The sequence below is a fragment of the Eretmochelys imbricata genome, chromosome 6, assembly GCF_965152235.1.
Source record: "Eretmochelys imbricata isolate rEreImb1 chromosome 6, rEreImb1.hap1, whole genome shotgun sequence".
Classification (NCBI taxonomy): Eukaryota; Metazoa; Chordata; order Testudines; family Cheloniidae; genus Eretmochelys; species Eretmochelys imbricata.
The window spans coordinates 12,856,158-12,871,538 of record NC_135577.1 but is presented as its reverse complement, the minus strand read 5'-3'; the positions used below and the strand labels follow the sequence as shown (position 1 = coordinate 12,871,538).

The 15,381-nt window shown below is 53.8% G+C and overlaps 1 protein-coding gene across 1 annotated transcript; it reads right to left on the bottom strand.

Annotated features, from left to right (window-relative positions):
- Positions 1-729: 729 nt before the first annotated feature.
- Positions 730-12,933, bottom strand: LOC144266432 (zona pellucida sperm-binding protein 1-like). Its single transcript, XM_077819887.1, has 14 exons — positions 12,902-12,933; positions 11,766-12,010; positions 9,901-10,022; positions 9,595-9,729; positions 8,802-9,282; positions 7,444-7,587; positions 6,442-6,626; positions 6,258-6,355; positions 3,415-3,542; positions 3,132-3,321; positions 2,893-3,043; positions 2,597-2,681; positions 1,436-1,561; positions 730-869 (listed from the first exon to the last, which is right to left on the bottom strand). The coding sequence occupies exons 1-14, from the start codon at positions 12,931-12,933 to the stop codon at positions 730-732; spliced, it is 2,262 nt and encodes a 753-aa protein (XP_077676013.1).
- Between the last annotated feature and the right edge of the window lie 2,448 nt (positions 12,934-15,381).

Genomic DNA, 15,381 nt, shown 5'->3' with positions numbered 1-15,381 from the left:
TCTTGTATAGGCCATGCTTCCACTACCGTTATTTCAACTAGCTTGATGAAAGCTAGCTCACTTGGGTCTGTGTGTGCACACTACAGCCACGCTTTGGAGTGCCCCATAGATATAGCTTAAGGGTCAAGAAGCAGGAGATACCAGTTATGGGGCAGATCCCAGCTGTCAGGCAGGATGCTTAAGGTCTTGAAGCATCAGGTTTCCCAGTCACTAACACAATGGGGAAATCTTCTCCACCTCCTGTAAGCTAGGGGCTGGCCACAGCCCCCACAGAAGACACAAGGGTTTCTAGTTACCAGACTTAGGCTTGTCCCCCAGCTGGCTCACATGGACTTCGTGTGAGACTGGCAAGCACCAGTAGTTCTTATTGTGTGCCCAGTGGAGTTAGAATCCAGCTATTCACAGTAAAGTTAATCAAAAAGTCTCTAGTTCGGCTGAGTGGCTTCCCCTCCCCCCAGATAGGACCCCAGGAGACGAGAGAAAGCCATTTGATTTACCTTGTCTAGTGCTAGCTTGCAGTCTTCTTCCTGTCCTCTATGCCACATCCTATTCTGGTGTCTATCCCTGCAGAGAGGTCTGTTCTGCTGCTGAATGGGGAAGAGCTACAAGGCCAGTAGTAGACCCCTGGCCTCAACAACTGCTGTTCCCTCCCCCAGAGGGACACACGCTACCACAAGACATTAGTGCACTCCACAGATTTTATTTCTGCTCCTCTCCCTTATTTTACAGTCATCTGCCATGGAAGATTTGGGACCTTGTCATCCAGCTGCTTCTCCTATGGAGTAGTGTCACAGTAACGAGAGAAGCCACAACCACCAATGAAAGCATGGCCAGAAGCACCAGGGTCAGGTCCAGTCTGGAGACAGGGTCTGAAGGAGGAGGAGGAGGAGAGGTTAAGACAATCCAGATTTCTGTAGGGTCTAAAGTGTGGAGATGACACCGAGACTTCCCTGCCCCAGTGGTGCTCCCCCTACCGCTTAGGCCAGCCTTCATCAGAAAGGTACTTGAATTGTCAACTCACTTTTTAGACTGTGAGCCAGCACCACCATCCCATTGATAGCCATCCAATAGAGGGCAGAGGCAATGCTAGCCCCAGTGCATTGAGTGCCACAGAGGCTCAGGGCATACAAGTCACCATTGAGGTGCCATAGTGTCCCCCCCGCCTCCCCCAAGTTTGCTGGTTTTTGAGACATCCTATGAATGTCCATAGGATAAGGATATAACCCAATATTGGCCCACTCATAGGAAGCACTCACAGGTATGGTGTCAGCCAGCATTAGCTTACATATGGATCATCAAGGAGTGACTTCTGCATGTAGCCCCCCTCCCCCCATGAACATTTATATTAGAACCCCCTAGACAGCACTGACTTGCTGTATTCCAGGTTACTGTGCAAGATGCCAGTTGTCCTACTAGGGTTTAACAGAAACCTCACCCTTGTTCTCATAGACGTGCTCTCTCCACGGCTCAGGGCTCTCCTGGAAGATCACAGGGCCAGGAGAACTCACCAGGTCCTGGGGCTCTCCTGTCCCATTGTTGATATCCAGGAACCGGCGGCCTCCTGGCAGATGGAATGGAGAGTTAGGGAGCTGTCTGTCCAGCGCACTCACAACCAGAGGGCCCATCGTGATGAAATGCAGCGTCACCATGGACTCAACCATGAGCCCTTACAGGCCTCCTGACAGGTTGTGGTACCAGGTATTAGATCTTCCTGAATTGCTTATTTGAAGTGTGGGAGAAGTTGGGAAGAAAGGCCATTTCATCAGGAGCAGCAGACGCTCCACTCTCCAGAGGCAATTTCTAGTATTGTCTCCTACATAGGGCAGTTGTAGGCGATTAGGCCATTTACCTCTTCGTGTTAGCCCATCATACCCTAGCTCGCGCTACAGGACATGGTAGAGGTACATAACGAGCTGGGCTGAACACCTTGCACTCAGTGTATAGCACAGGGCTGGGCAAACTTTTTGGCCTGAGGGCCACATTAGCACTGTAAAACTATATGGAGGGCCAGGTAGGGAAGGCTGTGCCTCCCCAAAGAGCCTGGCTCCCTCCCAATTCCTGCCCCCTGACTGCCCACCTCAGAAACCCCCTCTGCCCCCCAACTCCTTGTCTCCTGACTGCCCCCTCCCAGGACCCCTGCCCCTAACTGCCCCCTGGGACCACACCCCTATCCAACCCCCTGCTCCCTGACAGCCCCTGCTGGACTCCAATGACTATCCAATGCCCCCCGACTGCCCCCCCGAACCTCTGCCCAATCCAACCAGCCCCTGTCCCGACTGCCCCCTGGCACCCTCTGCCCCTTTTCCAATCCCAACCCCCTTATGATGCTGCTCAGAGCAGTGGGAGCTCACAGCTCCTACCGGAGGAGAGTGCTGGAGGTGTGCTGAGGCTGCGAGGGAGAGGGACAGCACAGGATGGGCTGGGGGCTTGCCTCCCCGGCCGGGAACTCAGGAGCTGGGCAGGATGGTCCTGAGGGTGGTATTCTGCCTGTCCTGCTATATCAGAGGTGGGCAAATCTCTGTTCACTATGAGTCCTCTGGTATTTGGGATGGGAGCTTGTAGAAACCCACATGGATTTCAGACCACTCCGACTTACTTGTAGCAGCTCCTGATGGGCACATGGTCCTGCAGGGCTCCAGCCGGGAGGGGTAGCAAGCTGAGGTGCTACAGTAAATGTACACCTAAAATCCACACAAGTGAGAATGGAGTTAGTGAGTGACTGGCCAGTGCTGGTAGGAGCCAGGAAGCAGATTCACAGCTATCAGTTTGGTTCTGCATGTGCAGCGCCTCAGCAGAGGCTGAGGAGGTCAGGACCTGACTAAAATAGGAGCTCCTGCCCCTGGACTCCGACTTCCCCCTCCTCACCCGCTTTATATGTGGGCCCCTTCTCACCTCTCCCTCAAGTGCCACCTGGGAGGCGGAGTCCACAAAGGCAAAAGTGGAGAGGACGAAGCGCTGGTGGTGAGTCGGGAAGGGCAGCTCAGATGAGGCCGGGCCCACGGGCACAAGCTGGGTTCTGTAGTTGTCTCCCAGGAACGGGCACCTGGGAGCAAGACATGAGAGAAGGGTGGACTAAGGAAACCGCCTTCCTCCTCCCCAAGCCATGCTCCCCCTCCATCCCAGCCACTCACCCGTCCACCAGGATGGGCCACTGCGGCTGCTGCAGGGGGTTGGCGCTTGGGGTGGCCCAGCACTGGTGCAGAACCAGAACCAGGGACGGGTCTGTTCTGTGCAGGATGCGAACCTCCATGTAGACAGGGTCCCTGAGCACCTTCACCACAGGGTAGTCTCTCTCTGTGAGATAGGATCTATAGCTCGGGTCTGTGGGGGAGAGGGTAGGAGGAGAGCAGAGCTGAGACACCTGTGGTCCTTCAGGGGGATGGGATCTCCGTGCTGGAGTGAGGGGTCACCTACCTGTGGCGATGCGCAGCTCAAGCCGGAGGGGTCCTGCCTGGGTGACTGGAGCAGGTGTGGGGGGCAAGAAGACCTCGACCTGGACTGGCAGAAAGTCACTGGCATTGTAGATGCAGCGAGCATGGAGGCTGCACAGGAGAGAGCAGAGGGAGGAGACAGGGGCTGATGCTCTGTGACTTCAGATTGAGGCCATGTGGTTTCTGGCAGTGACCTTATTAGTGCTTGAGACAAGCAGGATCAGGCCCTATCAGTACTTGGATGGGAGACATCCAAGGATGCTAGTGGATCAACCCTTTTAGCAACTCAGATGTTCTTCCCTCCAACTCAGGGAGTCAGCAGGAGTATCTGAGCACGGCCACATGGGGCCTTCTCAGACAAGCTAGAAGCACCTGCTTACTTGTCCTCACATCTCTTTTCGCAGCATTCTCAATGTACGCAGGGGAATAGTCCTGCTCCTGTGGGGAACTTTCCTGGCTTCTGCACTACCCTGGTGAAGTGGGCTAGCGAAAGGATCCGAGTCCTCGCTCCCACTTCCTTTATCCAGTGGCCTCCCTGCCCTTCAGGGCTCCCCTCCACTCTCCTGTCTGGCAGAGTCCTCGTAACCCCAACAAGGCTAGGCCCAGGATTCTGGGGGGCGGGGGCTCGACCCCCAACCCTGCTGTGGTCACCTAGGACAGGGGCTAGGGTGTCCCCACTCCGGGGTACTCTCTCTGCATTGGGCACTTCTGACCCATGACCATTACATACAAGGTAAAGCAAAGGCAAGTTATTTAATCAACAATTTTAGAAAGAAGGAAACATGGGAAAGGTTAAAGGAAACACATGACCTGACTGTGTGACCCAGGCAAATCCAGCTCACACGGAGGACAGGACCTCCCTGGCCTCCTGACTCTGATTAGCCTACCCACCCTGTCATTCAGGCTGACCTGGAGCATTGGCCTCTCTGCATTGTTCCTGGGGACTGTCACTCTCAGGGTCCTGATTTCCCATAGATCCTTCCCCTTTTAGTACTGGGAGCTAGCCAACCAGTACACCCCACTGAATGTTAGTAAGGGGGCAACAGTCCTTACATCAAGTTTGCCACCAACTGTTATCCAAGCTTTCTTTCTACCAACCCTGTAGGGAGTTATTAGTCCCTCAGGGTGGCCCCATGGAGCCCTTCTCGGGTCAGGCTGGCTGTGCCTACTTGCCATTGGAGATCGCACAGCAAGTGGCATTTACAATCATAAGATTAGGATTGGAAGAGCCCTCAGGTGGTCAGCTAGTCCAACCCGCTGCTCAAAGCAGGACCAACCCCAACTAAATCATCCCAGCCAGGGCTTGGTCAAGCCAGGTATTCAGAACCTCTAAGGATGGAGATTCTGCCACTTCCCTAGGTAACCCATTCTAGTGCTTCACCACCCTCCTAGAGGGATAGTCCCGTCCCCAATAGCCATCCTAGACCTCCCCCACTGCAGCTTGAGACCATTGCTCCTTGTTCGGTCATCTGCCGTCACCGAGAACAGCCAAGCTCCATCCTCCTTGGAACCCCTTCAGGTAGGGGAAGGCTGCTATCAAATCCCCCCTCACTTGTCTCTTCTGCAGGCTAAATAAGCCCAGGTCCCTCAGCCTCTCCTCATAAATTATGTGCCCCAGCCCCCTAATCATTTTTGTTGCCCTCTGCTGGGCTATCTCCAAATTTTTCCACATCCTTTCTGTTGGTGAGGGCCCAAAACTGGACACAGTACTCCAGATGGGCTTCACCACTGCTGGATAGAGGGGAATCATCACTTCCCTCCATCTGCTGGCAATGCTCCTACTAATGCACCCCAATATACCAGTAGCTTTCTTGGCAACAAGGGCCCACTATTCATTCGTAGCCAGCTTCTCGTACACTGTAATCCCCAGGCCCTTGTCTGTAGAACTGCTGCTTAGCCAGTCGGTCCCCAGCCTGTACCAGTGAATGGGATTCTTCCCTCCTAAGTGCAGGACTCTGCACTTGTCCTTATTGAAGCTCAGATTTCTTTTAGCCCAATTTTCAATTTTTCCTAGATCTCTCCCCCCAACTTAGTGTTATCCATTAACTTACACCCTCAGCAAGCCATCCCATCATCAAGATCATTAATGATAATGAACAAAACCAACCCCAGGACAGACGCCTGGGGCATGCCGCTTGATACCAGCTGCCAACTAGACAGAGCTGTTGATTGCTACCCGTTGACCTTGATGATCTAGCCAGCTTTCGATCCACCTTTAATTCATTCATCCAGCCCCTACTTCTTTAATTTGCTGTCAAGAACACTGTGGGAGTCTGTAACAAAGTTTGTTACAGTCAAGGTATATCATGTCCACCGCTTTCCCCACATGCACAGAGCCAGTTCTCATCATAGAAAGCAATCAGGTTGGTCAGGCATGACTTGCCCTTGGTGAATCCATTTTGGCTGGTCCTGATCACCTTCCTCTCCTCCAAGTGCTTCAGAATGGATTCCTTGACAACCTGCTGCAGGATTTTTCCAGGGACTGAGGTGAGGCTGACCAATGTTGGCATTTGATCAGACAACGTAAAACCCTGACTCTTGGACAGTCAGCTGCACAGAGTGTCCTTCCCTTCACAAAGCAAGATTTTGCCTCATTAGGGATCAGGTGCATATCCCCTTTTCTGAGTGTGGGGCAGCCTGTGACTGCAGGGAATCCATACCTGTAGAACATCCCCTAAGTCCTTTGGTGGTCAGGAGAGGCTGCTGGAAAATTGATGGATCAGATCTTTGCCAGGGGAAAGGATCTGGCCTCACGCTTCCACTGTGGAAGGGCTGAAGCCTGCTCACCATCACTTCCTTGCTAGTCAATAGAGCAGGCCAACTTACATGAAGGTGCTGTCCCGGGTGATGGAGCCGTCCGGCCCAGTCCGGATGTCGATGCCAGAGATCAGCTGGTTCTCATAGATCAGTTTGTCATGGATCACCTGGAAGAGTGGAGACATGGGGCAGGTTAGTCCCCCAAGCCCCTGAGCAGAGCACTCACCCTGGCTTCCCGTGGGTGTCCCCTCACCTGGACTGTGGTGCCACACTGCATGAGGGGGAAGCGGAAGATCACAAAAGCCTCAGTCATCCTGATGGGGTCACACCCTGCCTGGGCATAGGCTAGCCGGACACTCTCCAGGATGATGGGGTGATCGGACATGTCCCTGGAGACCACCAGAACAAAGTGACCATCCAGGAGGCACTGAACAGTGACTGCAACACAAAGGAGCAGGATTAAGTATAGATGTTCCTGGTAGAGGAATTGGGCAAGAGTTCCATGCCACACTCAGGATGATAGATTGGAGAAGAGCCATGAGAAATATTAGAAAACAGGCCTTGTAGTGACCAAATTCTGTCTCTTTAGACAGAGAGAAGGTTAAGGGGTGACTTGATTACAGTCTAAGTATTTAAATAAGGTGTAGATTGAGAGCGAGGGTAGTTAACTCTTGGAATGGTTTGTCCAGGGTCATGGTGGATTCTCCATCACTGATAAGGCAAGACTGGATGTCTGCTAAGAGATCTGCTGGAGGAATTATTTCAGGGAAATCCTATAGCTTGTGTTATACAGGAAATCAGACTAATGATCACAATGGTCCCTTCTGGCTTTGGAAGCTATCAAATGAAGCCCCATGGGGGTAAGTGGGTTTGTCTGAGACAGCATGATTGCAGCTCATGTTGTGCAGGAACGAGACACAAGCCGGCAGAGTTATCCATCGATCTGATGATGGAGCACCAGCCTGTACCGTCTGATGGTTCTTCCTCTGCCACCACACATTTGGTGTTGGCTCTCAAGATCTGCCAGGCATTGGGCAACTGAGGAGAGACCGTGATGTAGGAAGGAATCCCTTTGCACACAACTGATGCCAGCTGCAGCCTAGGGTGAGAGTTACAAAGACATTGCATCCAAGTCTAGTTCACCATGCTAGTAGGTGGTGACCAAACTCATCTGAGACGTACGGTGTGTCACCAAGCTTCCCAGGACAGAGATGACAAAAGGCTCCATAAGCTGACATGAGGGCAGGTCTCCTACCTGTGTTGCCATAGTAGCAGGGAGTGGTGAGGTCAGTCTCATCATAACAGCAGCCAGCCTGGAAGCAAGCAGCTTGGCCTGGGGCATCCACACAGGGCATCTTCCCAGCCACCACACGGCACTGCTCCTCTGTGAGATGCGCCCCTAGAACAGCAGGGTGTGGATTAAGGAGAGCTAGAGAGCCTCTAAAGGGATCACAAGAGACCCTTCCCCAGAGACTTTTTAAGATCTGTAGTGACCTCTGGACAAGTGGCTGACCTCAACACCAGTCCAACCCTCCTCCCCTTCCCCAAAGGGCTGCAAGAGCTCCCACAGTGGTCCTCCATCCCAGCTCACCCTGCCCCCCACAACCATAACCTCAAACCACATACCACCTCAGATAGCATTGTGCTCAGATCCCCACCCCTGTCCTCCCGATGTAGGATGTTGCCCTTCTCTGATAGCAGGCTTAACATGTCACTTGGAAATTCAGGCTCCTGATCTGCTGCTGTGTCAGAGGAGAGCCCCCACCCGCACCCTACAGCCCCCTCAACACAGCCAGCAGCGTGGTCAACTCCAATTTATCAGTTAGCAGTTCTGGGGTGGGTTTCTCTAGCCATCTCATGAAATAGTGAGCAGACGCCTGCTCTATGAATTTTTCCTTTATTGAAGTCACCATCTCCCTTTACGGATGATGGGGCAGAAGCTAGCAGGTTGGCCACCATTTCCCCATAGCTGATCAGAGGAAAGTGTCCCTCATAAACATGGCTGCGAATTTCTTTCATGAGACTGAAGCTGTACCTACAGGCAAAGTGGATGCCACTCTGGTTTAGGGGGAGGGCTAGACAGGACTCTAGGAGAGTGAGGGACGAAGAGCCTGTGAGAGACACATGGGCGGGGGGGTGGGGGGGGAAGGAGACAGATTGCAAGCAGATGTGGGGGTGAGATATGAAGGGGTACAACATCAGATCCCAAACCCTGGGATACTGGAGGAACAGGGGAAGCCCCTCTGAGCGGCCAATGGCAAGGACACATTGGTGCATGTGTGACTGGATTTTGCGCCAAAGAAGCTCACAGACTTTGCAAGCAAGTGCCTTCCCCCTAAAGCTTTGAAAAACCAGAAGGCAAATAGCCACCCCTTCCCCTTCAAATAAACTGAGGGCGGGTGGGGGAACAGCATGATTTCTAAACGAATCTCATTTTTGATTATGGCTTACAACACTGTCAACACCAGCTCTAACATGGCAGCCGCAAGCAAGAGACAAGGTTCAGCTCCTCTGAAGACCACCACAGGGGTCAGAAGTGGACCATGAAACCTTCCATTAGAGGGGACCCACATGCACTCAAACCAGCTAGAGGTCACAGACACCCCCACACACCTATGTTGCTTGGTGGAGGATATATTTGGGGCACCGGGCGCACCAGGCCCGGCTGCGGCTGGGGCACCGGGCGCACCAGGCCCGGCTGCGGCTGGGGCACCGGGCGCACCAGGCCCGGCTGCGGCTGGGGCACCGGGCGCACCAGGCCCGGCTGCGGCTGGGGCACCGGGCGCACCAGGCCCGGCTGCGGCTGGGGCACCGGGCGCACCAGGCCCGGCTGCGGCTGGGGCACCGGGCGCACCAGGCCCGGCTGCGGCTGGGGCACCGGGCGCACCAGGCCCGGCTGCGGCTGGGGCACCGGGCGCACCAGGCCCGGCTGCGGCTGGGGCACCGGGCGCACCAGGCCCGGCTGCGGCTGGGGCACCGGGCGCACCAGGCCCGGCTGCGGCTGGGGCACCGGGCGCACCAGGCCCGGCTGCGGCTGGGGCACCGGGCGCACCAGGCCCGGCTGCGGCTGGGGCACCGGGCGCACCAGGCCCGGCTGCGGCTGGGGCACCGGGCGCACCAGGCCCGGCTGCGGCTGGGGCACCGGGCGCACCAGGCCCGGCTGCGGCTGGGGCACCGGGCGCACCAGGCCCGGCTGCGGCTGGGGCACCGGGCGCACCAGGCCCGGCTGCGGCTGGGGCACCGGGCGCACCAGGCCCGGCTGCGGCTGGGGCACCGGGCGCACCAGGCCCGGCTGCGGCTGGGGCACCGGGCGCACCAGGCCCGGCTGCGGCTGGGGCACCGGGCGCACCAGGCCCGGCTGCGGCTGGGGCACCGGGCGCACCAGGCCCGGCTGCGGCTGGGGCACGTAGCGCATGGTCTCCTCTGGGGTTAAGTCACGTTCAGTGGGCTTGGGGCAGGTCATGTTCACATCATAGGTGGCAGCGACGGCCCTGGCGCTCAGCAGTTCCTCCACTCGGACTTGCAGGTGGTTACGCCCATCCTGCAATAAAGAGACACCAATCAGTCAGTATTGTGGCCTAACAGACTCTCTGTAGGCGCTAAGCTCAGCGCCCCCCAGCTGCACAGGCTGCTGTGACTGCAGGTATGGACCCATCTCCAGCTTCTGTTGTTGCTCAGGTACACTGGGGTGAGGCGTGCCAACCCCCCTCACCTTCTTCTGCACATGACAGCCATTGTAGCCAGCTGAGAAGATCATCGCTCCTTGCTCGCCAGATGTGACCCAATGGAGACAAATGGAGCAGTTGGTAACTTCGAAGGGTGTCCCAAACTCATCTGTGGAGAGAGTCATACAGGTCGTGGGTAAGGAAGAGTTAAAGCCCTTGATGAAGCTTAGCCAAGTAGCCATGTTTGGAACAGTGACTGTGGTTTGTCACATCCTTCAGTTTAGTGGAGTTTAGCATGGTGGGAAGCAGCTCCAAAGATACAGGACGGCCATCATTTACCAAGTCTGACCTAGAGCCAGGAGTGTTAGGATATAGATATTCAGGCCTGTCTGTAAAGGCCTATTCTCTCAGAATTTAGGTGTATTCTTATCACTTGGCTAGTTCTATTGGTATAAGGGAAAGAATCAAAATCACTGTCTGCTGGTGTAAGGGCCTTCTCTTACTGTGACAGTCTGAGGCCCTGTTCTTAGGCTAAGGCCTTTGGCTAAGCATCAGAGGCAGCCATAAGCTGGGAGGCGACCGGTCACATCCTCACATTCCAAACTAGTCACATTGAAATAAGGTGCTATTGGGCTGTTAGGCACTATCAGGACATGATTGTATTCCTATCACCTCCAGAGAAAGGGAAGTGCCTAGCAAATGTAAAAGGAAACTTAGTTTGATAGCATCCTGTCTGGCAAGAACTCACTCATCAATAGCTGGGATGTGAAATCCTCACTTCTGTATTGTTTTGTCATTTATAGTTCCCACTTTGCTATTGTTTGTCTGTATAATCTCTGTCTGGTTCTGTGATTGTTTCTGTCTGCTGTATAATTAATTTTGCTGGGTGTAAACTCATTAAGGTGGTGGGATATAATTGGGTACATAATTATGTACCAATATATTAGGATTCGTTAGTTACATTTCAGGAAAATGATTGGTTAAGATATAGCTAAGCAGAACTCAAGTTTTACTATATAATCTGTAGTCAATAAGGAAGTGAGTGGGCGTGGGTGGGAGGGGATGGGAACAGGGGTGCGGAAATTGGAATCATGTTTTGCTAAAGGGGGAAATTGGAACAGGGAATGGGGGTAAGGAAATTGTAATAATGTTTGGCTATGGGCAGGAATGGGAACAGGGACACAGGTGTAAGGCTCTGTGGTGTCAGAGCTGGGAAGGAGGACACTAAGGAAGGAAACAGGAATCATGCTTGCTGGAAGTTCCCCCCAATAAACTTCGAATTGTTTGCAACTTTGGACTTCGGTTATTGTTGCTCTCTGTTCATGCAAGAAGGACCAGGGAAGTAAGTGGGTGAAGGAATAAGCCCCCTAACAAGGAGTGCTGAGAGTGGCCGAGCCAGGCCAGGCCAGGCCATCCCATCCTTGGGCATGACAACATGGAGGTGATCGCCCACAGAGGCGCAGGATCCAGGCGTCTGGAGCTCAAAGGGCCGAGTTACACCAGAGCTTGGGATACCCAGCCACATTTTGGTATGTCCTTTTACAGTCTCCCCCCAGCAGGGTTCCCTCTTTACCCTCTGCTATTTTGTGGGTCATGGTCAGCAGGCTGTTGTAAGGAAAGACTTTGCTACCTGGATTCAACGGTTAGGGCTATCTCCAGTCTTTTCTCCAGGGGACAGAAGCCACAGACTCTCACTTCAGGAGACCAGGGTACTCAAGATTTGAGGGTAACAGCCAGGCCACCAAAAAGCACTAGAGTAGGACCTTCTTGTTCCCTTCCTAAAGCTCTCATTACATACTGTAGAAGTAAGAGGTTTCCACAGGAGACCCATAAAACCCTTCTGCATGTCTAAGAGGGCAGATGAGCAGGAGGCTTCTTAGCTTTCTTATGAAGCAGCCAGGCAGCTACTTACCCACAACTTTGAAGCGGACGGTGTGGCCCTGGCTGGGAAAGACCAGCAGCTGCATCCCATAGTCTCCACAGTCATACTCATGTTGCAAGACAGAGAAACTGATCCTGTGGAAGTCCCCCTGCCCAAGGGCTATCCTTAGGGAGCAGAGCAGCACTAAGCCCACAAAATACCTACAGCCCAGCCCCATGGCTGAAGATGCTAAGAAAGAAGCCCTGTCTAGCAGCCACTTCTCATAAGGGGGGAGGCTGTGGGACCCGGGCTTTGTAGGGTGAGTGAGTGGTGGGGAGGGGGCGGGGTGTGAATCAGATGAGCAGAGAGGCAGCACCTGGGGAGCTGCCTGGTGCTGGGGAGGGGCCGGGTGAAAAGTGCAAAGCTCAGGGTGAAAGGGAAACATAACCATCGAACCCTTCAGCCCTAAGACCCCCCTCCCATTGAAGCCTCCTGTTACGCTACCTTTTCAGTGTTTTATTTCAAGCCCCATCTCCTGGAAACAAGGAACTAGCTGAGAACCTCAGTGTGCATTCAAAAGAAAAGTAAGTTTCTTGCCCTCACAGTTGCAGAGAAAAGCTTAAAAACAGGGCTCAAGCACACCCCAAGTGCCCCAAAAATCAGAAGGCCAAGTTGCCTGGAATCGAGGGGTCTAGTCAGTGTATCCTTCTGGGATCGGATGATTTAGTTGGGGATTGGTCTTGCTCTGAGCAGGGGGTTGGACTAGATGACCTCTTGAGGTCCCTTCCAAGCCTGATATTCTATGATTCGAAGCGGGCGGGCAGGCACAAGGTCGAGTCAGTGTGTAGGTGGCCATGGTATTGAATGAGGCCTTTTTCTTTCTTGTTCTGTGGGATTAGGTTATTGAAAAACTGGAGTGGATACAGAGAAGAGTCACAAATGCAATTTGCCGGCTGGAAGAAGTGCCGGCTAGCAAGAGATTCTCAGTGCTCAGTCAGTTTAGGTTATCGAAAAGGAGATCAACAAGTAGCTCAAGTACAGTGCCCAAGTACATTCATAGGGCGAAAAGACTGGCTATTAAAGGGCTCTTTAATCGAGTGGAGAAGGGTAGAACAAGATCCAGCGGTTGGAAGTTGGAGCCAGCCAAATCCATGGACGATGCGTACAATAGCCTGGGGAGGCTGTACCTCCGCAAAGAGCCCCGCGTGGCCCTGCCCATGCTCCGCCCAAGGCCCCCTCCTTCTGCTGCTGGTAGTTGGCCCCAGGCCAGGTAAGCAGCCTGCTCCTCTTCCGGGAAGCCTGCTGGGCTGGGGCTGGGGCTGGGGCTGGGGCTGGGGCTAGGGCCGCACCACCCAGTTCTCCAGGGCTGGGGGGAAAGGGAGGGCTGTCCGACGCCCACCCAGTGGTCTGGTGCTGGGGAGCAGCCCACCCACCCAGTGCTGCGGGGCTGATGGGGCAGCCTGTCTGGTGCTCTGGGTGTGTGTGTGTGCCCTGGCGCTTTGGGGCTGGTGGTGCTTGGGCAACCCGGGATTGGAAGGGGAGGCTGGTAGCCGTGGGAGGGAGGGATTCTGGGCTTTGGGGTGGGGCCTCAGGCTGAAGGGTGGGCCGGGCCAGGGGCTAGCCTCCCCAAGCCTGTGGTTCACCCACCGTCCGTGGCCAAATCTAAGGTAGACGTAAGGCACACACTTTGAAGGGTGACTAACCCTTGGAACAGACGACCACTGGAAGTGATGGATTCTCAATCAGGCTATGTCTACACAGCTGCAGTGCTGCCCTGTAGTGCTGACACATACTGCAGCAACGCTGTCGTAAATCCACCGCTCCGAGAGGTAGGACGATGGCAGAGTTCTTCCAGTGAGCTCATGGCATCTACCCTGGGAGAGAGGCTGGATTAACTACGTCTCTCAGGAGGGTGAATTTTTCACAGCCCTGAGGGACACACCTGGGTCAACCTAACTTTCTAGTGTAGACCAGCCCACAGGCGGCCTGTCTGGAAGATGCTTTACTCAGACACGAGTTATCGGGCTCCATGCAGAGGAAACAGGGTGACATTCTCTGGTGCGTGCTCTGCTGGAGGTCAGATTGGTTGATCTAAGGGTCCCTTCTGGCCTGAAAATCCATGAACCTATGAAAAAACCCCTCAAGTGTATTTTTTTGTGTGAAAAATCTCAAGATTTTTGTAGCAATCTCTTGATTTTTGGCTCTTTGGGGTTGGGGCTCCCCGTCTCATCTCCCTCGCTCTTTCTTCCCTTCTCACTGCTGAGAATATCGCCAACCCTGAGCGCTCAAAAATCATGAGTCCCCCCAAACTCCTGAGCTTCCCTTAAAAATCATGAGATTTTAAAAATAACAAATTTGTGGCTATTGTAAAATGCTTTTCTGGCTTTTGAATCTGCGGAGGTCATGCTTTGAAGCTTCTCTGTCTCTACAGTTATTATGTATTTGTATTCCTGCAGTGCTTAAGAGCTCCGGTCATGGAGCAGGACCCCATTGGGCCAGGCACCATACAAACATAAAACAAAAAGATGAGGCTTGAAACCCGTTTTTTAAAAGGAAAGCTGATGTTCTGGTATGTTCACCTGACTCCAGGAGCTGGAGCTTTAAGAAAAGCACAAAGTATTGCATCACTCACAATAACATGATGAGAGTTGGTAACTCCGTCTCTGCTTCTTCCCTACTTCCCTGTTGTGTTGTGAACACTGGGGCGGGGGGGCATCGGGGGAGGAATGTAAAACTCACTCAGAGATGCTTTATCTTTGCGGCAGGGCAAGCAAGGTGTGTAGAGAAACTGCTCCTGTGACTGGGGAATGGAGAACGGGCCCCTGAGCCTGATGCTAACAGCTGCCAAACACGCCTCCCCCACAGCTCTGCTTGAACTCTTAACTCTGACCTACACACATGCTGCTAGTCTGGTCTTCTGTCCCACTACTCTGCACCCCCTTGCCCTGTATGTCAATCTCTGGCTTGCAATTTTAACTGCTCCTGCTTGGGCCCACACTGAGATTTAAACTCCATGATCTTCAGAGCGAAAACCAGGCGATTCTGAACGAAAAGGACTAACCATCTCTAGGGAGTGGCTGTAGCACTCTCATTAACATCCATGTGAACCAGCCCCTAGAGAGCAACAGATCCCCAAGCTCCCCCCATGCGGGCGACATCGTCATCTCCGTACAGGTGTAGTCCTGGCCCCTAGTCACCCTGGTGCTTTATCCCATCACCAACCCCATAAGGGACACCTGCTGAGACCTAACATTACATGCCATACCTTTGGAAGGATCAGGCCTCCTCAGTGCTGAGTAGGGGGATCTGTGGGCAAAACCCAGGAGGTCCAGAAAGCAGTGGTGTTAATTCACTAGGAGTCACTGCGTTCTGTCTGAGTCAGTGTTGGAACAGGGCTCTGGCGTGGTGCCAGGGGCTGATGGAGGTGCTATTGTTCTGATGAGGTGTGGAACTGAGGCCCGTGATTGTTAATGATTTTATAGCTCTTTTAAAATAAGATTAAGGGGGTTAGCCTTAGTGGCCTGTGCAGAGTCCAAGTTAGGGGTGAAACTAGTGAAAAAGCAGGGAGGCCTCATACCAGGCCTTGAAGAAACCTAACCTGGCCAAGTATGGAGCTCCACAGACCGAGGCAGGCCTCAGCCTGAGCTATGTGAAACCTGAGGATGGG